The 28,000-nt window shown below is 41.1% G+C and overlaps 1 protein-coding gene across 1 annotated transcript in view; it reads right to left on the reverse strand.

Annotated features, from left to right (window-relative positions):
• Window positions 1-28,000, reverse strand: part of CFAP36 (cilia and flagella associated protein 36) — a 1,925,715-nt gene that overhangs the window by 567,474 nt on the left and 1,330,241 nt on the right. Inside the window, exon 7 of the mRNA XM_044055272.1 lies at window positions 10,189-10,315. Within this exon, the coding sequence (XP_043911207.1) occupies window positions 10,189-10,315 (127 nt within the window). The remainder of the gene's footprint in view (window positions 1-10,188; window positions 10,316-28,000) is intronic.

Consider the following 28,000-nt stretch of genomic DNA (forward strand, 5'->3'; position numbering starts at 1 on the left):
CCTCACAAAACTGGACAAAAGGCAGCTCAATGCTTCCCACTCCCACTGGTAAGCAAGGTAGCTTCCCTTCCCCCAAATAAGGCAAGGAAACAGTACACAGGAACTACAACCAAAGCCCAGGAATCAGCAACTCTGAAACTGGACTAAACTAGTAAAGCAGGAAAGCAAGGTAGCTTCCCTTCCCCCAAATAAGGCAAGGAAACAGTACACAGGAACTACAACCAAAGTCCAGGAATCAGCAACTCTGAAACTGGACTAAACTAGTAAAGCAGGAAAAACAAGAGATATTTTTTTCTTTTTTTTCTTTTTTTTCACATAGTAAGGCATTATTAAGTTTATTTCTGTTGGCTTCCAAGAAAGCAATCACTAGAAAATGGAAATCAAAATATAAACCAGGTGTACTTGAAGTACTGCATATTGTAAGAGAGATAAAGGAACTGGAAGAGTAATCTTTAGAAAAGGGAAAGGTCAAATGACATGCAAATAAATGAAATTTGTGGGAACACTACACACAGAATAATGTTCAAGAGGAGGATGAATGTGGTTTAAAGGAAGGCAGGGACTGAGGGATTTATGCAATGAAAGACTTTAAAACAATTGTTGTAGAGAAAGAAAACAATGTGTGAGAATGGAGTTAATATTGCTTGTTCACTTTTCTATTGACATATGTGTGCCTGTGTCTTGAGTGATAATTTAATAAAGGTGTTTACAAAAAAAGAAAAACACTGCTACTGCTTTTGAGTTTTGATGCACAGAAAGCAATTGATAACGTTAGCTGGAATTTCAGAAATAAAGCAATGACAGCATTTGCATTCCCTGATAGAATAACAAGGATAATGAGGAAGCTACATGAATGGTCAGAGGCAAGAATTTGGGATAGTTTCTCTCTGACAAGCTGTTGAAACAGCAGAATGAGGCAGGGATGTCCTCTTTTCCCGTTTTTGCTTTATATTTAGAGCCATTAGCAAAGACAAGGGGATTCACAAATTCAAGGATATATATGGATATGGATAGAATGATTAAAGCAGTGGAAATGCTGTTAGCCGCTTTAGTCTTATACATAGGTCAGGATTGTTTTTATAAACCAAAACATAAGCTGTGGATAACAATAACAATTTGAATGAATATGACTGGGATGAGAAGAGGTCAAGAGTTATGTGGGATAAGTTGGGTCTCTCCACAGAATGAGGTGGTTTACATTTATATGACTTGAAGGGGTACTTTAAAGCTAAGCAATTAAGGTTCATTTAAATAACTCAAGCACAAGATTACATATGAAATTAGAAAGGAAAATTATATGAGGTGGAATTTGAGAGATGGAGAAAGACAAGTATTTTGGCTGAAAGTCCTTAAGAAAAATAATAACAACTATTCAGAATACTGTACTTATAAAGTAGTAGAACGCATTCTAAGACATAAGCCATAGTGGAAATGGAGAAAGCAGATTTTACCAATAGGAGTGTCTGCAAGTAAAGGTATAGGCATAGAGGACTATAATTTACAGTAGGAAATCAGCAAAGGAACCAAGATATTGGGAGAAAATAACTCAGGAGGCTAGGCTATATATTGGAACAAGGCTACTCAAGAGTTTGGACTGTGGGTTAGAGACTGCACTTCCTTATCAGGGATTGATAACAGGTATAGGCAATCAGAAAGGAATAGGGGAGTCCTAAGTGAAAGACCAGCTTTCTCAAGACTTTCAGCTGTGTTTAAAACAGAAAATGCTGTTAAAATGGGAAAATGATAGAATACTGCATAATAACTACAAGAATCAATCAGAGGCGATAAGAAAATATTGGGAAAAGATAACAGCAAGGAAATTTACAAAGGAATAGTAGGAAGACATCTTTACGGCTCCCAAGTATCCAACAAAGTCTAGAAGGTTTAGGATTTTTGCATGGAAGTCTTTCCTTTCCATAGTTATTTTTATACCCCCAGTAGATCTCAGAGGATTTTTCTTCATGTATTTAGCAAATGCTGGAGATGCAACGGGGAATAAAGAGGTAACTGGGAATACTTCTGGGGGGGGGGGTGTAACAAGTTGGCAGACTTTATACACTCCCTACACAGTAATTTTACAGAAATGTACAGTGATCAACTGTCAGTAACTAAGAATTTATTTTATAGCTGGAATACAGGATCTCAATTGTCTAGACATTGTAAGTTCTTACTAAGTTAAACACTACTGTCTGACAAAAAACCCCCCTCAAAAATGGGAATCAAAATCTGTGCAAACAAATCAGAAATTCTGAATATTGCAAAGGAGACATAAGAACTGAATGTGAGATCTTTGCAAAAGGGAAGAAGCAAATTACATATTTATGTTTACGGCTTGACAACATTAATCAATGTATGTACACTGATGCTACAAGTTTAAAATGTAATGATTTAATAAAGATGTTTAAAATCCACTTTCCCAGCCAGCATGCAAAATAAACAACTTGAAAAAATGTTACAAAAACAGTATTTATTCAAATTCCTATACAAATACACTAAACACCAACAGACCTTTAGTGCAATATGTGTTTTCGGCCCAGGGAAGATGATTATTATTGATTGTCGTGTTGCACTGGATGATAAGTAATGGCAAGGATGGGATGGTACATCAGCAGTGGGAGAGTCAAGTGGTGGTACCAAAGAGTGGGGTCTAGCAGGTCAGCAGTGGTGTTCAGACTGGGGCAAAGGAAACAAGATTTGCATTACATGAAAAAAAATGAGGGCAACTACTGGGCTCAACATTCATCAATATTACAAACACCACAGACAGCGGGAGAAGCTGTGTACCTCATTCAACCCAGCATCTACAAATTCTTAATCTGCTGCGAGTAGAGGATTTACTGTTTTAATAAAAGTGGAATCACTAACTTACAAAAGTTATAAGCTTTCTTTACTCCATAAATAAAAAAAGTGGTATGCTGGAGATCTGAGTCACCACAGGGAAATTATGAAGAATGACCATCTTTCCACCAACATCAATACCAAAAGTGTACTAGGCTGGATATGAAATTAAAGTGAGTGGATGGAATTTTTTTTTTTTTACATTAAAAGTGAATTATTTGAAAATAAGAAGTTATGTACCTACCATAACGTTCCATGTTAGTTGTCTTCTCTCGCCTTCTTTCTTGCTTGATGGGTTCGGAGCCGATCCCTCGGCTCCGACTCGGCACTTGCTAAGCTCGAGAGTTTCTTCTACCAGCTCGAGGCAGCCCCATATCCCATGATGCAAGGCGGTAAGTACCCAGATCTCGTTTGTTAACAAAGGGCAATAGCACCAAGCATAGAATACTTCCCAAAGGAAGAAGAAACTTACAGATGTAAAAAGGACCAGGTCTGAATGGTCTTTAGCATAATAGTTTCTTATACAAGGTCTGTCCAGGCCAGGGGGAAGGAGGGAGGGTCGCAAGAAAGAAGGCGAGAAGACAACTAACATGGAACGTTATGGTAGGTACATAACTTCTTAATGTTAAGTTGTCAATCTCGCCTTCATTCTTGCTTGATGGGACCGCGTCCCTAGCACCTCTATCCTGGGTGGCTCAATGGAACAAACTCTTGAGGACTGTAGAGCCAAAACTGGCTCTGTCCCTGGAGGCCAAGTCCAATTTGTAATGGGAAACAAAAGTGTGAGGAGTGGCCCAAGTGCCGCTGCACAAATAGTGTCCAAAGGCAGTCTAGCTTGAAAAGCTGTAGAAGTAGCTAAACTCCTAGTTGAATGTGCTTTAGGTTTTGAGCACAGCTGTTTTCCCCTGATCGTATAAATTTCAGTGATGACCGAAGAAAGCCATCTGGACAAAGTCACTTTAGAAACAGGAAGGCCTTTTTATTATCCGCATAGGAAACAAAAAGTTGATCAGATTTTCTAAATTTTTTTGTTCTGTCCAAATAATATCTAAGCTGACGGTGGACGTCAAGATAATGTAGCTTTTGTTCAGCTCTATCTGAATAGTTAGGAAAAATACAGGAGATCAATGGATTGATTCAGATTGTTCTTTGAAGCGACCTTAGGTAAAAAGGATGGATTAGTTCTCAAAGATACTCTGTCTTTGTGAAAAATCAAATAGGGGTCGAACCGAAGAGCATGAAGTTCAGACACCCTCCTGGCAGATGTAATAGCCACTAGGAATAAAGTTTTCCAAGAAAGATATTTCAGGGAACAAGAAACAGCTGGCTCGAAGGGGGGGAAGAATCAAGGATGTCAGCACTAAATTTAGATCCCACTGAGGAGGAGGATTCCTGATTGGAGGCTTTAGTAGGAAAATTCCTTTCAAGAAGGCCCTGCAGAGCCTATGGGACATAATATTATGATCTGCTATCCCGACATGAAAATTAGAAATAGCAGCCAATTGAACTCTGACTGTGGAAGAAGAGGAGCCTGCATGAAAAATCTCTGCTAAGAAGTCCAGAACTGCCTGAACAGGGGCAGTAAAAGGATCAATATTTTGGGCCTTAGCCCAATAAGAGAAACGTTTCCATTTGCTTGTGTAAATCCTCCTGGTAGAGGATTTTAGTGAAGCTACTATGATGTCTCTAACTGGGTTAGAGATCAAAGGAAGCCTGGCTAAGGAAGGAAGTGGAGCAACCATGCTGTGAGGTTGAGAGAAGGGATTGACCGGTGCAGCTGACCGGATTGGTGAATCAGTAGATCTGGCACTGGGTCCAGATGCCACGGCTGCACCAAAAGGTGATGATGGAGGAACGGGAACCAAACTTGTCGAGGCCAGTAAGGGGCAATGAGAATCAATTTGGCTCTCAAAACGGTAGCTTTCTGGATCACCTGAGGGATCAGAGGAAATGGAGGGAAGGCATAAAGTCCCTGGGGCCAATCCTGGGTCAGAGCGTCTCTGGGGGGATGGCCTGATAGAGGGAAGAGGCTGAAGAAGTCTGGACATTTGCTGTTTTGGGGAGTAGCAAAAAGATCGCAACATGGACGACCCCATTCCAGAAAAATCTCTTCCGCTATAGATTGCTTGAGAGACCACTCGTGAGGCATGAGGATAGCTCTGCTCAATCTGTCCGCTATAATGTTGGTTTTCCCAGGGATATGCGTTGCTACCAGAAACCGATGAGAGGAGATCGCCCATTGCCAAAGTCTGAGCGCTTCTCGACACAAGGGGTAGGACTTGGTTCCGCCCTGTTTGTTGATATACCAAACTACAGACATGTTGTCTGTGTGGACTGCAATTGTCCCTACGGGAAGAAAGTCGTTGAGGGCTTGCAACGTTAAAAGCACTGCTCTCATCTCCAGGACATTTATGTGCAGATGGTACTCGAGCGGTTGCCACGTCCCATGAACCATCCTGCCCTGATAATGACCCCCACCCGATCAGGGAGGCATCCGTGGTGACAGTGGCTATCGGGGACGGGGTACAAAGCACCTGCCTTGGTGAACCTGAGACGATGTGATCCACCAAGCAAGATGCTGTTTGCATGTCTGTGTCACCAGAATCTGGTGACGCATTGGGAGTTGCTGGTATGACCACTGTGTGAACAGCATCCACTGAAGGAGGCGCATGTAGAATCGAGCCAGGGAAGAAGAGTAATGGCCGCAGCCATGAGACCTAATACCTTTAGAACCATTCTGGCCTGTACTTTCTTGCTGGCCAGAATGATCCTGACATGAGTCTGAATGTCTGAAACTCTTTGTTCTGTAAGGGTAGCTGACATCCGAACAGTGTTTAAGTTTGCCTATGAAGGTAATAGACTGGCAGGGCGATAAGGATGACTTTTCGAAGTTGATTGAGATGCCTAAATGAGAACAAAGGTCTATTGTGTAATCCCTGGCTTGTATAAGCTGATGCCTGGTGGTGGCTGACAGGAGCCAGTCGTTGAGATACGGAAACACCTGGAATCCTTGGCGTCTCAGGTGAGCCGTGACCACTGCCATGCATTTGGTGAACACTCTGGGGGCTGTAGTGAGACCAAAGGGCAGGGCTCTGAACTGGAAGTGACTGGACCCCAGCCGAATGCGGAGAAATCTCCTGGAGCGTCTGTGAATTTTGATGTGATAGTACGCATCCTGAAGATCTATTGAGCACATCCAGTTGTCCTTCTGTAAGAAGGGCAGAATTGACTGAAGAGTGACCATTCGGAATCTTGTCTTCCTGACAGACTTGTTGAGTCTGCTGAGATCCAATATTGGTCTCCAGTCTCCCGTCTTTTGGGGACCAAAAGAACCTTGAGTAGATTCCGGCTCTGAATGGTCTATTGTAACTGGCTGAATGGCTCTTTTTTGCAGTAGTTTTGCGATTTCTAACTCTGCAATCTCCCTTAGACCGGGTGGCACATCTGGAAGGGAACTTGAGGGGAAGGGACTTTCCTCGAAAGGAATTATGTAACCCTTGGATATGATCGACTGTACCCATCTGTCTTGAGTGAGGGAATGCCAGGCTTCTGGGTACAGTGATAATCTTCCAACGACTGCCTCCAAGGAGGGACAGCCGGGCAACACCTCAGGGATGCTGAAAGGGCTTATCAGAGAGAGGCTCCCTCTTTCCCTGGTTCTTGGACCCCTCTGCCTCTAGAGCGGCGTCTGTTGTTGTTACCCCTCTGCCTCTAGGGGTAAACTGACCACGTGAATCCGGCGTGACTCCTTGGGATTTACGGAACCACATCTTCCCACCCTTCTGTCCTTTGGGATAAGGCCTAGAAGGGGTGGAAAAACGGACTCCAACAGCAGAAAGAGTCTTGCCGTCCTGCTCACACCTGGTCAAGGTTTCCTTCACCTGAGGGCCAAACAAAGCTGACCCATCAAAGGGAGAATTTGTGAAGGGCGCCTTAAAGGGATCCATAAAATCACATAGCCGCATCCAGGCTTGGCGTCTAAGAGCCACACCTGTGCCTGCGGCTCTACTCGCTCCATCCGCAGCATAAGATATTAGCCGCATGGAGGAGTTAGCAATGGAATTGAGGGTTCCTAGCTGCGAAGCAATCTTTTCTTGAGCCCCTGCAGCTGTAGGATCCTGAACTACTTCTCCCAGCTCCTTCAGGATATCTCTCTGGAGTCTGGTGAAGTGACAAAGATAATTCAGCGAGCATAGCAAAGGTCGCTGAGGAAAACATCCGCTTGCCGTACCTATCCATGGTCCTAGAGTCCTTATTAGGAGGATGGACGGGCACGGAAGGATCTGCAAGTTCCTTTTGGGTGGCCGCAGCCACCACCATGGCATCAGCGGGGACACCCTTGGTAAGGAATTGTTTGTCACTCGGGGCAGTGATAAATTTTGAAGGCCTCCTAGGGACTGGCTCTACAGAGTCAGGAGCTGCCCACGCCTTTCGTGCAATAACCTGCATAAGGGGTCGAAGGCGGAGACACCCAGGAGGTGGAGGGCCGAGATCCAAACGCCTCTAGGTATACTGACTCATCCTCAGAGGGATTGTTGGTGGGCCAGTTTCCCTCTGTTTTAGAAGTTCTAGGATGTCTGAGAAGGAGACATCCTCAGAGGGGATCTAGGGATCCCTCTGACTCATCATAGTCAGTATCCGAGTGACAGACTCGGGAGTCTACATGCTTCCTCTTACAAGTCCTCTTCCTAGGAGGATCTCCCGAAACATCAGGAGAATCCTCGGAAGAGGGGGAAATTCCCAATGGGGAAACCTGAGGCGGAGGATCTCTGGGTCCTGTAGCAAGAGAAGTGGCAGAGATGTCAACAGGTACTATAGAGGGAGGAGCTACGGGAACAGACTGCTGACTGATACCAGTGGCCAGTACACTCTTCATCACCTCGAATGCTCCCCTCCCAGGCAGTTCCGAGAGAACCCGCTCCGAAGAGCTAGGAACTCCAGGGACCACCGCAAGGGAAGTCTCCGAGGCAGATGTAGGAGCCGAGCTAACCAAGGCCGAGGCTCCAAGGGGAGAGCGGGTTCGGACAAGGGTCCGATGCCACTCACCCCCTCGGAGGAGACCATGGAAGCCCGACCACCAAATCCCTCTAAGGGAGAGGAGATAAGAGTAGAGGCTGAAGGAACAGAAGGGGGTATCCGTCCTCCAGCCGTAGCAGTAACCATTCCCGAAGACTCCAACTCCAAGCTCTGGGGTAGAGTTGAAGGAGGAACTGTAACTGGGTGTGGACCAACAGTCGTCTGTTGAGACGGACTGTGTAACATTTGGGCCAGTACCTGTGACTTGAGTAATCTACTGACCACTCTCTCTAGGTCATGATCTGACAACCTGGATGACCTTGAAGATCGGCTCCGATGGCTCCGTTCCGATAGAAGAGGCGGGAGCCGACAGTATCGGCCCCAAGGAAGGAGACCTCGACCTCTTCCTGGAATGAGCCATCGGAGCCGATACTATAGATCCTGTCGGAGCCGACTTCTCGGAGCCGACAGGAAGCCTCGATGTATCGGCTCCAGCCGGAGCCGATACAGCCACCAAAGTAACGGTGTCGGAGCCGATCGGAGCCGACACCGATGCCTGTGCCACATGGGTGTCAGAACCGATCGGAGCCGACATCGAAGTGGTCAAAATAGGTTCGGCACCGATAGCCATCGGTGCGAGCGCTGTCAAGCCAGAATCGGCTCCAGCCGAGCGATCTCGACTCAATGCAGTCGGAGCCGAGGCCGCAGGCTTAGAAACAGAAGCCTGGGCCTTGGAAACTTTTGCTGGTTTTGGTGGAGCCGACTTAGCCGGAGAGCCCTCCGGCAAGAAGGCCCCTAAGAACCAGTTTATTATGTCTCTCCTGCAGGACTCTCTGGCTGAAGGAGTGACAAATAGCACAGGAGTCCTGCAGGTGAAGAGGGCCCAGACAATACAGGCAAGAAGTGTGACCGTCTGTCAGAGACATCTTCTGACAGCACGAGTCACACTTCTTAAAACCTGAGACCCTCTCCTTTGACATGGTGCCGAAAAACACACACACACACACCAGTCAAAAATAACTTAAATAAAATACCAAAAGGTATTCTACAAAACCAATACACACACCCTAACAGGGGGGGGGATGGGATAGGGTTTTAAGATACACTAACAAAAAATAAAGGAGACAGAGAATTTCTGTCAGAAAGGGAATAATATAAATTTAAAACTATCAATACAAGGTTTTTTGACTAAAAGGGGCTTAAAACTCACAAAAGTGAACAACTTACCAGGAGCTGGTAAAAAGAAGACCTCCTAAGCGAAGCGGCAAACGAGATCTAGGTACTTACCGCCTTGCATCATGGGATATGGGGCTGCCTCGAGCTGGTAGAAGAAACTCTCGAGCTTAGCAAGTGCCGAGTCGGAGCCGAGGGATCGGCTCCGAACCCATCAAGCAAGAATGAAGGCGAGATTGACAACTTAACATTTATAGTTTCTCTCATTTTAGAATATTACATTTTGGCTGTCCATTTGCTAATGCCATTATGAGGTTCATTTACAATGGAGATCTGGCAATCCCACTTATCATGCAAAAAGATCTATTCAGTTTCCGTTGCAAAAGTCTGCCCTGGTTCTGCTCAACCTTGTCATTGGAAACTGCAGACAATGGTCAGAAAAGAACTGTAGACTTTTATTGTAGGAAAAAAAATAACTCAATTTATAAAAGATGGTTGCATTTCTAGGCCTGCAATGTTTGCCTATGCACCTATCATAAAGGCTGCCAATATGGAGGAGGTTATCATCCAATGTCGTAAACAGGAATTCTAAGCCAAAAGACCATAGACAACAGTGAAATGGAGAGCTGTTTTCATGTATCAGAACCACAATTGCACTATGTGCGACAGAAAGAAGGGCAGAGGAAAACTAAAAGAGCAGTAGAGAGAAAAAGCTGACTCCTGAAAACTAACAGCAGCACGGTCTTTCTCCTGAAAATTTCTTTTTCCTATAAATGCCTTCCAGCAGAATCAGTAGTCTAACAGATTCTTGCAAATGGCTGAATCATTCTTGCCAATAACCATTATTATGCAATGCTGGTGTCTCTGAGTTACTTTCTCTAATCTCAGTACTGATCTGCATCCATGAAACAACAATCTGAAGTCAAGAAAGCCTATATAAATCAAACGGACCTTAACGCAAGAAATATCATGAAATGACCTATGGTAGTTATGAACTGAATTCAGAGAGTCATTTATGACAATATGCGGTATATTTCACTGCTATGAATTAATATGTAAATTTGGACAACATCAGTAGGGATTCATCAAACTTTCTATCGGCATTATTTTCTAACCACTGTATGACAGTTTTCAATAAGCTCTTAAAATAAATATCCTTACCTGAAAAAAGCTCCTCGTTTTGATGATTACTATCGCCACAGAAAATCTTCTTTTTCGTTACTTCATCAGTGCCCAATGAAGTACACTTGACAGCAGTTTCTGTTGTTGTAGTTAATTCATGATTTACCTGGGAAAAATAATTTCTATAAGGCTTAACGTAGTATATGTTTGGGGTAAGTTTCAACTTAGGTATTTACTTATACTTGGGAAAATGCATCTTTCCAACTAGGCAAAGGAAACTTTCAAAATTATTAATAAGTACAGTACTCACCATATCAGCTGACACTCAAGAAGGTGATCTGTACTGAGCTGGTTCTCATCTCTCTTTCTAGAGACCATTTCAGTAGCTGGTGAACTTGTGTTCTAATGCCCCCCCCCCCCCCCCCCCCGTGTGCTATGGCATGCCTGTGGGTGCACCTTGCTCTAGAATTTCTAGTTTTTGACTGCCACTAAGCATACAGGTACAGGCAATCTGTACGCCAAGAAAAGTACAGTTGTGTAAGTAAACATACTATAACAGTAGGTGCTTCAATGATCATGGCTGCAGTAGCGTAAGCTACATGGGTAGTATTCAGCTAAGGATATAATAGCCAGACAGCTTCCAAAGCTACAGGGAACCTTCAACACACCCAAGTCTTTAGTCAGTTTGAGCTGAGCTGACTAAAAATCTAGTTTGGGCGACAAGTTCTTCAGAGATTTCATGCCAACAGACAGGGGAAGCTAATGCCCTGAGAGCCAGTTAGCTCAGTTGGTTAGAGTGTGGTACTAACGATGTCAAGGTTGCAGGTTCAATCCTCATATGCGCCATCTACCTCTTGGTGGGGCAATGTGCACACAATCAGTGCTATGACCTGTGTCTCACAGTCTGACAGGGCTGAAGTTCAATCAGAGTCTCACAGTCTGAGAGGGCCTGGGCTCAAGCCTGACCTGCATTCACAGTGCTGTGAAGATTTGCATGTTGCTGTCATGTCTGGGAACATATCTGCTTAATGGTCTGACTTCTGCCTCAACGTTCCAGAATGACTGTGTTCAATCTTACCTTAAATTCGCTTTTATTTCAAGTGCAAAATGCTGTCCTCATGTGGGTGGGTTTCTTCTGCTATTCTCGTTACCTCTAAAGAACAAGCAGGTTGATCAGTTACACTGGCTTAGACACAAACTGAGGGTGGTGGGGGTGACATACTTGTTACCGTCTTTACCTCGTATATAATAATGTACAGGGTTTGATTCTGACCTTGGGTTACTGTCTAGGCTCAAAATAGCCCTTCTAGGCAGTTACCCTTGTATTCACCTACGAGAGGACAATGATAGGAAAAGAAAAATACATGTCCACACTGGAAAATAAAAAAATTATACAAATAATAAGGGGGATAGAGGGAAGGTGTGGCTACTGCAGCAGTGCTCATTCGAACATCTACTGTTATGGTAAGTTTACTTACACAACAGTAGTATGTTCATAATTATGATCATTGAGACAGTAGCTTAAGGTATATGGGTAGACTACCTCAGCTTAGAAAGAATGGGAGGAAGAAGGGAGAAGATACAAGAGCCCCTGGAGAATGGTCCTAGCAAAGTGAGTCCTAGACCTTGAAAAATAATCTAGTTTACAGTGCTTTGTAAATGTATGCAGAGATGATCAAGTTATTGCTTCTAGAATCCAACCCTTTTCAAAAAGCCACAGATGAAGCCAAGGCCTGGTAGGATGAGCCTTGACTCATCATGGAACAGTTTTGTTGTGGTAGGAATAACAAAAGGTAATATACCTGAGACAACCATTTAGAAACAGTCTGCTTTGATATAGGCTGTCCCTTCTTGCCTTCACAAGAAATAAACTGATCAACAGTTATGAAAAACTTTGCTCTGTCAAGATAGCACTCTGTGAACATCCAAGGTAGAAAAGCATCCTTTTCCCTCGTTTTTAGGTTTTGGAAAGAAGACAAAGAGATGGATAGTTTGGTTTAAAGTAAACTCAGATAACACTTTAGGCATAAAAGGAAGATTAGTTCTCAAAGAAACACTATGCTTGTGGGAAATGAGAAAGCCGACTCACCATAAGAGCTTGCAACTTGGCTACACGTCTTGCAGAAGGTCATAGCAATGAGTAAAACTGTTTTTCTCATGTCAAGTTCCTTACATCAGCCTGATGAACTGGTTCAAATGGAGCAAGTGTTAGTACTTCGACCACAAAATTAAGACTGCAAGGAGGAGTCACTGGTTTTCTATGAGGCTTCTTATGCAGAATCCATCCAAACACCCACAACCCCTTCTGCATTCACAATCCCATTCTGCATAAAGGGTTGGGGTGTCAACAGGACAATCATTTAAAGCCAAGGTTTACACTGCTGGGTGGTTAGAACCCCTTTCAAAAACATTTTCACATGAGACTGCTTTGAAAGAGTGGGGATCCATGGGCAGACATGTGGAAACGGCAGACAAATGAACCTTAATTGAGGAGTAAGACAGGCCACGGGATAGTAACACAAATTTTGTAAAACCAGAGAAATGATAGCCTTGAATGGGTGCGGATTACTTTGTTGACACCAACTAGAAAACTTTTCCTATTTGTTAATATATGACTTTCTAGTAGCAGGATTTCTTGCCCCATTAAGATCTGCTACATATCCCCAAGACAAAAGGTGCATAAAAGGTATATCCCTAACATCCAGAAAGTCAACTGCAGTTATTTGGGGTCAGGATGCATCAAACATCCCTGATTTTGTGAGTAAATCCAGTCTGTGAGGAAGTTTGTGCTAATTGCCCCAGCCATTCACAAAAGAAAACAGAACAATTGTTGCATGAACCTGAATGGAGTCACCACAATTACCTTTGATTAGTCCTTCTAAATCTTCAGAAGTACTTTAGAAAGCAGTGGAAAGGATGGAAAGGCATAAAGGAACATTCCTGTCCAAGGAAAAGAAAAGGCCTCTCATCTCCCAGGTTTTCTTCTATGGTGCCTTGGAACAGAATTTTGGCAGTTGATTATTTAGAGGGGAGGCAAAAGATAGCTACTGAAGTGTTCCATACAGATGAATCAAATCTTAGAAGACCTACTGAATCAGTTTCCATTTGTGAAGGTCTGTCCTGGGCCTGCTCAGCTTGTCTGCCACACAGTTTAGTTCTGACAGGTTGTAAGCCTGTAAAGTGAGATTATGCTATAAAGCTATATCCCAAGCCCCCCTGACATCTCAGATGCTCAGGTAAGAGCCGCCCTCTCCAAAGCAAAAAACACAGCATCAATGGGACCAGACGGTGTTCCGGGCTGCGTCCTACATGAACTCCAAGAAGAGCTAAACCCAAACATAAAACTACTGTTCAATCTCAGCCTTACTACAGGATATGTGCCCAAAGAGTGGCGTACAGCAACAGTGGTCCCTCTCCATAAAGGTGGTGCCTCAACGGATCCTGGAAACTATCGCCCCATAAGCCTGACTAGCTTGGTCTGCAAAGCTATGGAAAGGATCATCATGGACCTCATAAATAGATATTGGGGACGTACAGACACTGGATCCTACCCCAGTTCGGCTTTGTTAAGGGCAGATCCTGCCTCTTAAACCTGGTTGATTTCTTTGAAACAGTCACCAAGGCCATTGACGAGGGGAAGGTGGTCCACACAGCCTACCTGGACCTCGCAAAAGCCTTCGATACAATACCCCACTCGGGCATTATAGATAAGCTCACCAGCTTAAATATAAACCCCTATGTCACTAGATGGGTTGAAAACTGGCTCAAGGACAGAACCCACATGGTTAGAATTGCTGGAGCCATGTCAGACTCCAAACCAGTTACAAGTGGTGTCCCACAAGGCTCAGTCCTGGGACCTCTCTTGTTCGGTATATATTTCTCGGAGGTACAGGCCAACACGGAAGGACTGTGGCTGACCAAGTTCGCAGATGACTGCAAACTGGGCGCCATAATCGACTCTCCAGCCGACACAAGCATCCTCCAAAAGGGCCTCATAGAAACAGACAACTGGTGCCAGAGCCATGGCCTCAAGCTAAATGCCAAAAAGTGTATAGTCATCCCCTTTGGCAAAACAAAGTGCCCACAAATTACCACATAGGTGGTAATCCATTAAGTACAGAAGTAGTAATTAGGGACCTGGGGACCCAAGTTGATAGCAATCTCTCATTTGACAACCACGTGGCCAAAGTGGTTAGAAAAACATTTTATATAGCCCACCTAATCATGAAGGGATTCACATCTAGATCAGGGGAGGTCATCGTGCCTCTTCACTCATCCCTCATCAGGCCCATAATTGAGTACAATGCCCCTTTTGGGATGTACGTTACCAGACACCTGCAGCAACTGGAAAGACCCCAAAAGTACCTCACCAAGAGGATCAAAGGGCTCAAACAGATGCCATATGCTGCCCGGTTAAAGAAACTCCAGCTCTACTCAGTGGCATACCGCCTGTTCAGAGGCGATTTGTGCCTGACGTATAAAGCCATGTCCAACCCGGAATTAATGGACATGCTGCACCTCAGAAAATCCAAATCCCATCGAGCTACGCGCTCGAGAGACTTGAACCTCAGCATTGAAATAAATAGGACATGCTGGAGGGACAGATTCATAACCCAGAGGCTCCCTTCACTCTGGAATAAAATCCCAGTCCAGGTTAGGCAGAGTCCCTCATTGACTCTCCAAGAGGAATCTTGAGTGGATGGGAGATCGTAGGTTTACCCCGGGTATCACTTCTGTGTCACTGTTAGAGGCACAGTATACTAACCTCGAAAAAGGACATAGCAAAATAAATTTAAAATGGGTGGCGAAAGCCAAACACATTCTGGCTAGGCTTATAAATGCCCTAGGGCAGATAGCCTAGTATGAACCTATGAACCTATGAAAACATGGCTAGTTTGCAAGGGGTAAGATCTGGATCCATCTTGCTTATTTATGTACCACATAACTGTGGTCATGTCTGTAACTACTTGAAGAGGTCCTAGGGAACACAGATAATTCATAGGATTGACAGAGTTTATAAAAGTTAACATCTTTTATATGTCAATGTGCTTTGGGTCTGTCTTTTTAGTTCAACAGACCATACATTTTATACCCATTGACACTGCTCCTCAAGCAAAGCCTGAGGGGTTGGTTGGGACTGACTGTGCTGCAGTAGTAGAGGATAATGGGAGACCATGACTCTGAGAAATTTGGTGCCTCAAACACAATCTCCCTTTTTACAAATTCTAAAATTGGAATTTAAAAATTAAAAGGGTGATGATGTTGGGGATATTGTGATTTCAGATGTTACTGCATCTTTCTCATCTGGAATCTTGCAAGAGGTACCATGAGATTCATAGAAGCCATGAGACCCAGAATCCTGAGGAATTCCCTTGCTGAGACTGAAGTCTAAGTGGAAAACTCTAGAAATAAATCCAAATACAGATCTTTTTTTCCTGTGAAAGAAAAGTTTCCTGTACTGAGGTGTCCAGCAGGCACACAGGAAAAACAATCCCGTGAGGAGGAGTCAGAAAACACTTCATTTTCTTGGAATCTCAGCTTGTGTAGGAGGATCCCTTATTTAAGAGATTCCTAACACTTTACAAATGACTTGCCATAGATAAACAAGTTGTCTAAATAAGGAAAATGTGGATATTGTACTGTCTGCAGTGGTCTATCACAGACGCTAGACATTTTGGGAACATTCTTGTAGCACTGGATAACTCAAAGTGTAAGGCAGTGAAGTGATAATGTTATCCAGATAAAAAACCTTAAATGCCTAAAACCTGGATGAATAGGAATGTGACAATATACATCTTTTAAATCCAGGGTCACCAAGTACCACAAATGAGGAAAAGGGTAGTAAGTTGTGAAGTAACAGTATTTTGACACAACAAACAGTACTTTAAACGCTTACCCAGCCACAAAAAATAAAATGACAACAGCTTCTGCACAAAAAAGTAGTTTAATGTAACTTTTAACAACTCTTTTTTTTTTAAGTTTTGTGGTGAAAAAAGTGATGTTACCATTTAAAAAGGTGCAAGTTACATGGCAGTCAATAAAAAAACACTTTTTTTTACCTGAAAGTTACACTGTTACAGAAAAAGTAAGTTTTCTGTGATGAAAAGTAATGTGCAAGCCCCCCCCCCCAATCCAAGGAACACATCTGCTCATCAATGGAAAATTGTTAGCCGACCATCAATCCCCTTAAAGCCGACCAAGCAGCACTCTCTTCAGTGGCAGGAAAGTTCACAAGGGCTTGGCACCCAAACCTGACTTTTAGTCATCTCAGCTTGAGATGACTAATGGTTTGGCCATGTGGAAAGTGCCCTGCAGCTTTAAAAGCTGGTTGGTTGTTATATCTTTAGCAAGACATATCCCACACAGAGCTTAGGCTACTGCAGCAGTGACCATAACTGATGGTCATATAAAGGTTAAAACAAAAATGCAACACACCTAGAACCTCTGCTACATGTAGAAATGATGACTGCTCACCAAAATGACAACTAAGAGTGGGTAAAAGGTATCCAATGGTGCCCTCTAGTTGTCCTAAAAAATTTACTCCCAAATTTACTGCAGCTGACTGAGTCTTGGATGCAACAGGCAGCATCTTCAAACCAACCACAAGACAGTAACAAAATAAGAAAGGAAGTCAGAATGATAAATCCTAAAACAAACTACACTACTTAGTACAGGTATTAACTGAAAACAAATATGACTTCTCTCTAATTTCTCCAAGTCTTTTAGGTCTCTAATACCATGATGGGAATGGACCCCATTCCAAAGTCAAAGTATGATTCAAGTTCATGAAATTAGTATTGTTTCAGTCTTTGATGTTAGCCAGAAATGATCGCAGCACCTGCAATGTGCCCCAGTAATGACTCCTCCTGCAATTCATATGGAGTTACATGTATCGGTAACATATCCAAGTACGATTGTAAATTCTTTTTTATAAGACTGTTGCTCCTACTACTACTGGAACTATCTAGATATCCTTCTACATTGCCCTCATTTCTGCCTGCAAATCCAGGTATTTTATGACTGTCTCTCTCTCTCTGTACATAAGACACTGTAGTCGCTGGGTGTAGCAATTTCAATGATCAATGCTACTTTTGTCTTCTTTTCATGGACTACTATATCTGGTTTTCTCGCATCCATTTTTTGAACTGTTGGTAAAGGGTGATCCCATGTGATATAAACATTATCATTTTCTGTAATGCTTTCTGGCTCATGTTTCCAGTGTTTTTCAGCTACTTCAATATTATAATGTTTGCACAATCCCCAATGCAACAGTCTTGCCACATTACTATGCCTTTCAGTATACAGTCCTTCTGCCATCACAACTAGCAACAAGATGTGCAACTGTTTCCAGTTCTGTTTTACAAAACTTAGATTTGTCTGTTTTGCCCACATTTTTAATGGACTTTGTAAACCAACGTGTATGTAGTCCACTATCTTGGACTACCAATATTAACCTTTCATATTCTGGTTTAAATTCACCTCTCCTTATTCATTTACTTTGTTCAATCCTGATCAACATGAGGTTGTTCCAAGAGTTTTCTGTACTTGTAACTGCATTTATGCATTTTCCACATTTCTTACCTTCTCATTTGATTCTTCACCTTATATTGTTTCTTTTGTTTTTTGGCACATTCAGTTGTTGCCTGATTTTTTATCTACTTCTGGTTTGATTCTTCCACTCCCGCTTGACACTGATATGCTTCTGCTAAAGGAAGCTGGGAAGTCATCTTAGACTTATTCTCCTCATGTTTCAAAACTTTCACTACATTTGAGTCTTGTGTGATCAGCAGATATGTACGCAGTCCCAAGACTGCAGATCTATACATGTAATCAGTTTTGAGAAGGCCCACACCTTCTTCAGACCTGGGAATATATAGTCTTGGCTATAGATCAATATAACTGTACATACCTTTAAAAAGCTATCCAAGGGCTTGCACAAGTGTATAAACACTAAGCACGTTCAAGCTAGACTGCCATTTTGTAGTGAGCTGTTGAGATGTAAGCATGTATATATGCAAGGACCGTCTGTTAATTAGTTCATTCATGTTTAATAATGCTGCTATCTAGCCTGATGTGTTTCTATGTATTAAAGCATCTAAACAAAAACCCCAGCCTTCTTGTTATATGTGTTAGAGATGAACGAGCGGCATGGTGTCAGAAGCAAGACCGAGAGATGCGCAGCTAATATACAAGTGTGAATCATCCTTAAAAATGTGCATACTTTGCAAAATAGCTCAGAAATGAATTTCAGGTATTACAAACAAATAAATAAAATGGAAGAAAAGACCACACCGGATTCTCAAATAACAGTTAGCGCTTTCGTTTACTAAAGTAAGCAAACTTCTTCAGACAATTTAAAAAGAACACAAGTACACTTATATACATTTACTTATCATGACATCATTTCCTTGGAAAGAAACCAAGCCTCATTTTAAAGTGCCAAAACACCTTCACACTGAAAGGCAACTCATAACATCAATTCCGAAATAAAAATATACAAAATAAAGCACAATATTAAATCACATACAAATATCTAAATATATCCACCTATATACACACAAAAATACAAAATGTATTATATATGTATATATATTCAAATAAGTTGTTGTTGTGTCTTTCGGCTTTTCCCAGTTAGAGGTCGCCACAGCGGAACTCCGGTCCGCTAATGATTGGCAGTAGATTTTTACGTGCTGGCTTGCCGGGCCTAACGCACAACCTTCAACGAAGGAACGTCCATTCACGCATGTTGTCACACAGAAGACGCTCTAACCGAGAATCGAACGGGCAACGTCTAACTGTGAGGCGACAATGCTACTGCAGCACCACCACCATATATAACAATATAAAACAAAGTCACAATTATGAATCTATCTACCTAAAGCTTTTAATTTCAAAATGCTCTTAATGGAAACTAAGTCATTTAAGCCTGGAGGAACTAAGACGTTCAATTTCAACTGCCAAATAAGTTCTTTCTCCTCTAGCTTCAGATCCATTGGCCCTCCCCTAATATTATCTGGGATTTTTTCAATAACCAAAAACTTAAATTCATGCTTTGGGAAAGCATTAATATGCCTTGCTAGTGCATTATTCAAGTTTCTTTTGTCAATGGCATACAAATGCCCATAAATTCTATTCTTAAGGGGTCTTTCTGTTTTGCCCACATAGAAATTCGAAATTCCCCGTTTTCTATGTGGGCAAAACAGAAAGACCCCTTAAGAATGGAATTTATGAGAATTTGTATGCCATTGACAAAGAAACTTGAATAATGCACTAGCAAGGTATATTAATGCTTTCCCGAAGCATGAATTTAAGTTTTTGGTTATTGAAAAAATCCCAGATAATATTAGGGGAGGGCCAATGGATCTGAAGCTAGAGGAGAAAGAACTTAATTGGCAGTTGAAATTGAACGCCTTAGTTCCTCCAGGCTTAAATGACTTAGTTTCCATTAAGAGCATTTTGAAATTAAAAGCTTTAGGTAGATGCATTCATAATTGTGACTTTGTTTTATATTGTTATATACTTATTTGAATATATACATATATATAATATTTTGTATTTTTGTGTGTATATAGGTGGATATATTTAGTTATTTGCATGTGATTTAATATTGGGCTTTATTTTGTATATTTTTATTTCGGAATTGATGTTATGAGTTGCCTTTCAGTGGGAAGGTGTTTTGGCACTTTAAAATGAGGCTTGGTTTCTTTCCAAGGAAATGATGTCATGATAAGTAAATGTGTATCAGTGTACTTGTGTTCTTTTTAAATTGTCTGAAGAAGTTTGCTTACATTAGTAAACGAAAGCGCTAACTGTTATACTGTTATTTGAGAATCCGGTGTGGTCTTTTCTTCCATTTTATTTATTTGTTTGCAGTCTGTTGTTTTTTACCAAGTTATTTTGAATTTCAGGTATTAAAAACTTGCCCAGCACTATTTCTTTTTGTAAAATATGACATGGGGCATACAGAACGTTTTAAATAATATTCACATAAACAGATATGTACGATTTTGATAAAAGTATTTAAATTACTAAGGAAAATGTTTGAAATAAAGTTCGAATTACATAAAACAAATAAAATAAGGGGAAATGATCACATTTTTGCAAAGCACATTTTTCATATTAAGCAAAGATATCAGAGTTATCAGAAGTGTATGAAGTGGTCGCATGGTTGTTCAGTGTTACAGTAAAGCTACTTCACAAAGTACAGCCATTACAAGGCATATTTTGTAGAGTACAGCCATTACAGAGCTTGTTTCGCAAAGTACAGTATTTCAGGGAGTTTATTTTGCATTTGCATGTTACAAGCTCATACAACAGCTTTTTCGTACATATTTACAAGGCTCATATTTTCAGTGTATTCGTGTATACTTTGTGGGCACGGCAGATGGATTTTGAAAACCCAGTGTGCTTGTGTTTGACAGTAATATTGCAGAGAACTGGAGTGTGTTTGAGCAAGAGTACGACATTTTCATACAGGCTGCATTTTCTGATAAAGATGACCGTACAAAGGCAATTATTCCACTTAATTTAGCTGTTTCAGAAGCCATAGAAAAAGGAACGCTCATTCGTGTATGCACCTGCTGTCTATGCTGGAGAGGGGAAAACCATCATACTGCTGTACCGGCTGAACCAAGGGAGGACCCAGAGTGCTTAAAACAAATTTACACAAATATGTAACCCTCAAACAAATGTTACTACGGAAAGGCACTTATTTTACCACAAGGGATCAAAAGCCTGGTGAATCTTTTACAGCATATATAAATGGCCTGCGAAACAAAGCTAAAATGTGCAGATTTGGTGACTTGAGGGATGAGTTGATAAAAGAGACTTGTGTGTGGTACAAAAGATGATGCTGTGAGAAAGATTATGCTTCGTGACAGTGATTTAACTTTGAATAAGGCCATTTAGATTTATCAGATATACGAGCTCACAGAAAAGCACACAAATATGCTTACAAATGAGAACACCTCTAGAAGGCACAGTGATAAAGCTCATGTTGATAGCATGCAGCACGTGGTTAAAAGAAACAGGCCCAAGCACATGGCAGCAACTGTAACCCTCGCAGCACTCACTGGTAAACCCCAAGTTTTAAGGCAACTCCAGAAATCCCACAGTCTCAGTGAAGCATAAATGTGAGTCAGCAAACTCAAAGCATGGGCCCCAGCCTAGTTTCACTGCCAACTGTCATAACTGTGGTGGAAGTCATGAATCTAAAAGGGAGAAATGTTTAGCTTTTGGTCAGCAATGCCACAAATGTAATAAATGAAATCATTTCAAAAGATTTTGCAAATCAAAAGGCCCACATTCTTTTGTTAAAAGGGAACATTTTAAGAAACAAGTTGATCAGTTAGACAGTGGCAGTTCTACTCTATGTTGATGGTGTGTCAGTGCTTCATGAAACAATCAATGCAGTAGATTTAAGGGCAAAGAATGAAATATTTTGTACTGTTTGGATAAATGGCAATCCTATACAGCTCAAAGTTGATACAGGTTCCAAGTGCAATGTTATGTCAGCAGAAACATTTGCTACAATGAAAGGCTTGATATGGCAAGGTGTGCGAAGCTTGTTGCTTATGGAGGTGAAGAAATTCAAACTGAAGGCTCAGTGGTGTTTTCATGTTACTCGAAGCTACGACTTATTTTATGTGGTCAAGAGACATGTCCAGTCATTATTAGGGCTCAGACACAGTTTGAAAATGGGACTGCTTTCATTTAATAAGAAAGTCCACCATGTTAGCTTAAAAGACCACAACTCCAATTTTGCCCAGCACATTTTTTTCTACCTATGCTGATCTATTTGAAGACAAACCAGGCAAGCTTCCAGTTGTGCACTCCATGAAGTTAAACCCAGAGGCCAGTCCAATTATCAGACAGTACGTAAAGTTCCAATAGCCATGTAGGACAGAGCCAAAGCCGAACTAGATAAAATGGTGCAACAAGGTGTGATTTGTCCAGTAGAAACTCCAACTGAATGGGTATGTTCCATAGTGGTAGCTCATAAAAAAAAGCTCAGACGACATCAGGACATGTATTGACCCACGAGATTTGAACAGAAGTGCTAAGAAGACCTCATCATCCAATGAGCATTATCGAAGTCGTCGCAGCCTTGTTGCCAAACGCCACTATTTTTTCCGTCTTAGATGCAAATAGTTCATTTTGGCAAATTCAGCTCGACATGAAATCCTCATTGCTCACTACTTTCAGTGCTCCGTTTAGCAGGTACACATTTTTGAGAATGCTATTTGGGATAAATTCTGCAAGTGAAGTCTTTCAGCATGCAATGGAGCAAAATTTTTCTGGGTATCCTTGTGCTATCATAGTAGACATACTAGTAGGAGGTTGCGATGAAGTTGAACATGACAGAAACCTCAGAAAAGTTCTAGAAAGGGCACATCAAGTCAATCTTAAGCTCAACCCACACAAATGCAAATTTGAACTACAAGAAGTTACTTATGTTGGTCATCTATTTACAAATACAAGCCTACGACCAGACCCTTCAAAGCAAATAGCCATTCTCGATATGCCAGCTCCAGACAATGTTCAAGTCCTGTAACGTTTTCTTGGCATGGTCAACTACCTAGGCAAGTCCATTCCAGATGTGAGCCAACTTTCAAGCACCACTCAGAGAGCTGACACATAAAAATGTATCCTGGTCTTGGTTAGAGCAAGACCAAAGGGCATTTGCTGTCCTAAAACAGAGAATTGCTAGTCCACTTATGCTCAGATACTATAATGTTCACAAGCCAGTTACACTTTCTGTGATACTCTGAAATCTGGTCTTGGTGCAGTTATTCTACAAGAGGATCAACCTGTTGCCTATGCATCGAGAACTCTTACCCAAACTGAGATGCAGTATGCCCAGACGCACAGAGATTTTGGCAATTGTGTTTGCATGTTTGAAGTTCCATGATTATGTTTATGGGAGACCTATCCAGGATGAAACACATCACCAACCATTTGTCAGTATTCTGAGAAAGTCAATGCATTCAGCTCCAGCCGGACTGCAACTTATGATGTAGTGATTGCAAAAGTGCAATTTCAATCTTGTCTACAAGAAAGGCAAACTTCTTTATCTTGCTGATACATTATCCAGACTGCCCAGAAATACCACTGAACAGCAGGAGAATGAGAACCTTGATTTTGAAGTCATGGAAGTTAAAATTGTTTCTTCCACACATCTTGAGTTGAGGGATCACACCACCACAGATTCGGTTTTACAAAAGCTCAACCACTTTATCAATCAAGGATGACCATCAAAGCAATCTAATTTACCTCAAGAAATGCAACCTTATTTTTCTTACAGAGATGAGATTTTTGTCTGACAACGGTATCATTATGAAAGGTTCAAAAGTAATTGTTCCAAAGTCCTTGCAACAAGAGTACATTACTAATTTGCATCATGGTCACCTAGGAATCAAATCTACCAAAAGAAGGGCAAGAGGGCTAGTATTTTGACGTTCTATGTCACAAAACATTGAGAGAGTACTTTCATCTTCTTCAGTGTGTAATAGTACAAAGCCTCATCAACAGAAATAACCACTTCAGCTTAACCAGATTCCAGAACTACCTTGGTCGACAGTAGCCACTGATCATCTTCAAGTGGAATGGTCAACATTATTTGATGTTAGTAGACTCTTACTCTAATTTGTTCGAGACTGACCTTCTTCCTAACCTAGTATCCAGTACAGTCATTACTAAGATGAAGCGTCATTTTGTAGTACGTGGGAGTCTGCACAAAGTTATTTCGGACAGTGGCACCCAGTTTACAAACCAACAGTTCAAAAGATTTGCTGAAGAATGGGACTTTACTCATGTCACAAGTAGTCTAGAGTGCCCAGAGACAAATGGTTTGGCAGAATGTGCAGTTCAAAGTGCAACAACTAGAGAAGTCAAAATGAGAAAATAGTGATGTTTTCTGGAATGTCTTAAATCTCAGAAATGTTCCTGGTGATAAACATCTTGGTTTACCTGCTCAGACTTCTTTCGAAACAAACCAATCAGTAGTCAAATTGTTGGTTCCATGTGTCAAGAACAGACTACTGAAAGCCAATCTGATGAAGAAGCACCTAACCCAGAAGTCCTGCCACATTAAGACTAGTAAACTGCTCAATCCATTATGAGGAGGAGGCGAAGTGGTAAGGATGCAGACGTCCAAAGGTTATGATCAGAATGGTGTCGTGAAGAATACTGGTCCAGATCCAAGATCGTACATTGTGGAATCAGAAACATTTGTGACTGGTGTCTGAGCCAATACCACAGCACATAGCCTGTATGAAAGACTATCTCAGAGTGAGTTGCCCGGTGTTTCAATTCCAGAGAAGTTCCAGAGGACATTCCCGCTCCTGTGATGAATCCAGAAGTTCCTGATATGAGCTGTGCACTGCAGACTGTCCCTATTGCTAAATTTGTTCCCAACTGTTATGTTACAAGATATGGTCAAATTTCTATAACCTGGAGCAGATATGAAGCATATTGAGACATGAACATTGTGTTTGGTTTCCAATGTATATAGTAGTGCATGTCTAGCTCTGATATTGTTTTGCATAAAGTGCAGTCTTTTAAGAGGGAGGATATAGATCAATATATGTGTACATACCTTTAAGAAGCTATCCAAGGGCTTGCACAAGTGTATAAAGACTGAGCACATGCAAGCTAGACTGCCATTTTGTAGTTAGCTGTTGAGATGTAAGCATGTATGTATGTAAGGTCTACTAACTAGTTTGTTCGTATTTAATGATGCTGCTGTCCTGTGTATCCTGATGTGTTTCTATGTATTAAAGCATCTAAACGAAAGCCCTAGCCTTCTTGTTATATGTATTAGAGATGAACAAGTGACATTAGCATACACTGATTTTTAAAAATCACTTGATGAGCATGAAGCAAACTTCTTGTTTTCCTGTCCAACTGATTCAACACCTTTTGGGGTCAGTCAATCACTCCAAAACTGTAAGTTAGGACAGGAAGAGCAAACTGGTTTATGGCTTGGACTTTGTTCCTAAATGCCAACACTGTTTTCAGTATTAATTTTAGTCTTCTAAAATATTCCTTCCCAAGTTTTATTGACATTTATTCATGTTTTACTGTTAATCCTTCATCAATTCCCAAATATTTATACATCCCCTCTTGCTAAAGTTCTTTTATATCACATTCCTGTCCCACACCGTTTTCTTGGTGTTGCAGCTGTCCTGATTTAAAGGCTGCTTCTGCATAATTATCAAGATCAAATGACATTCACATATGATCTGAAAAAGTTTTGACTACTTGCAGTTATGCTTTCAATTCATCAGATGAACTGTACAGTTTTAAATCATCTACAATAAAAAGATAAGTCTTTACACTTTGTTGTTTTCTGGGAGCCAAACTGTAGCCATGACCTAATCTGTTAAGTAGACAGCTTAATGGGTTATGGGCAAGACAAAATAGCAACAGAGACTCAAGGGAGCCCGCAGGATTTTTTGCAGGGGGGTGCAAACCTGGAGCACCGCCCCAACCCCACCCTCTTCAAAGCACTGCCCCAACCCCACCCCTTTCAACACCCCCTCCCCCAACACACACACGCAGCCATTCCAGTATCCCATTACTTGGCTATTTCTCCCCAGTTGCTATAAACACTGTTCAAAACTCTCTGTGTGCATACTGTTTTATGCATTACTTCTACAATGATTACAGATACTTGGTTTTAATTTTCAACTTTTATTTAAAATTTTAGGGCCTCAGGGCCAATAGCTTAGTAAGCTCCTATTTTATAGCACAAACACCGATAGACATTTGCTAAACAAACAAAGCAATAGTCTTACAATGAAAACAGACTTAGCATTAAAACTTCTCTACCTTTAAAACTTGCATGCACTGAAACAGCATTTATACCCACATTCAAAGAAAATGCATCTGGCCAGTGGCAGGTTAAGTTTACATTTGGACTGTTTTCAAATCATAGGCCCTTTGCACACATTTCAGAACCATGTATAACTGCTTTGATTCACCTTCCTGATTGTATTAATTATAATATACAATAACTGAATTATATGCCTTGTTAATACAGCACCACTTAGAGTGTTTTATAGTTTTGAACTTTTTTTACATTAAGCAATGAAACAAAACATATGAACCAATAATGACAAATTGCCCAATTCAGAACATTTCAACCATAAAAGGCCACTTAAACGTCTATCATTACAATCTACCAATATCAGTCAATATGCACAATCTCTGCAGAAGTAAAAGTCATCTGAATAATTTCACATTAAAGAGATCTGAAACTAATGGAGAGGTTGTTGCTAGAAAACAGCTTTATATTTCAGTGTTTCATCTACAAATTCAGTGCCTACTGCCCTTAAACAATAAATTGCCTATGTTACATTTAAAAAAAATACTAAGCTTGTATATTGCAATAGGAATAAGTGGCAAGTGGAAACACAGGTTCATAGTTACTAGGCATCTCATCCAAAGGAGGACATACTCAGGACTGCAGCACTCCACCCCCTTAAAATACAAATCTACATGTGGTGGGAGTAGAACCTACAGCCCTCTACATCAAGATGCAAGTATGCTACCTGCTGTGCTACTAAGACTGTTTTGAAATTCTACACCACAACAGTGATACCATTTGCTAAACAAAACAGTTGCACATTTTAAGCAGACTTAGCATGAACAACAGTAAACATCTCTTCCCTTGAAGCTCACAATTCCTTGAAAATGTATGTGAAAATAATTTCTAACTCTAAATAGGGCATTTCACTCTCACACACGCACACGCACACCTCAACCTCTTAGTGCAAGAAATCTGGACAAAGCCTAAAATAAATAGGGACGGATTATAAACATTGCTCTCATGAACGTAATAATTGTAGAATAACAGGATTTGTGTTAGTATGCATTTTTCTAAAGGATATGACATCTAAAACTCAAATGTCTGTTATTATTTAGCAACTTCAATCCTTTTTATTTATTTGGCATTTGTTAACCGGGATAGTCAATCTGTGCAAAATCCCTTTTTCAGTGGAGGCTCAGGAGGAATATGGGGCAGAAATTTGGACATTCTGAAAAAACCTGAACAGCTGAACACACACACACAGTATCTCTCAATCTCTTAGCACAAGAAATCTGGAAAAAGCCTATTATAATGTTGGGGACAAAGGTCCAAACTAGGGCCACATTTAGAAAGTTACTAGAATAACAGGATTTGTGCTAGAATGAATTTTCTACAGGATATGAAGTTTGAAAATCAAATACATGTCAATATTTAGTAACTTTAATCCTTAGCTCATCCCAGTGATTTGTCAAAAAAAAAACTGAATTTTTATGAGGAACAGACCAAAAATATAAGGCAAAAGTCTGAACATTCTGTGGAAATCTGTACAGTTGATAGGTACGACAAACACATACATCCCCTGACCCCCTTAGAAAGTGCATAGAACAACAAAGTTTGCATTAGTATGCATTTTCTGAGGATATGAAGTCAAACTCAAATGCCTGCCCTTATTTTCTGACTGCAGTCTTCAATGATTTGCCAAAAGAACACAATTTTATGAGAAACAAACTGAAAATATGAGACAAAAATCTGAATTGTGAGGTATGAAAGTTTTCCAAAACCAATAAACATTTTTAAGAAAAGAAAATAGCACAATACATACATTACTTCATAAATACGGTCATACTTCCATGGATTTTTATCACTTATTGTTTATTTTGACCTTTAACATGCAAGATTTTATAGGCATATATGCAAACAAGGAGCCATATTGTCCGTAAAAGAAAAAAAAAAGAAAAAGAAAAACTCTCTCTCTCGCTCTGTCTAGGCCAATGGAATGTCTGTAAGTGTAGGCTGCATCTTCACAGTTTTCAGACAGCA

This window comes from Protopterus annectens, chromosome 1.part2, assembly GCF_019279795.1.
Source record: "Protopterus annectens isolate FY-2018-M chromosome 1.part2, PAN1.0, whole genome shotgun sequence".
Classification (NCBI taxonomy): domain Eukaryota; kingdom Metazoa; phylum Chordata; order Ceratodontiformes; family Protopteridae; genus Protopterus; species Protopterus annectens.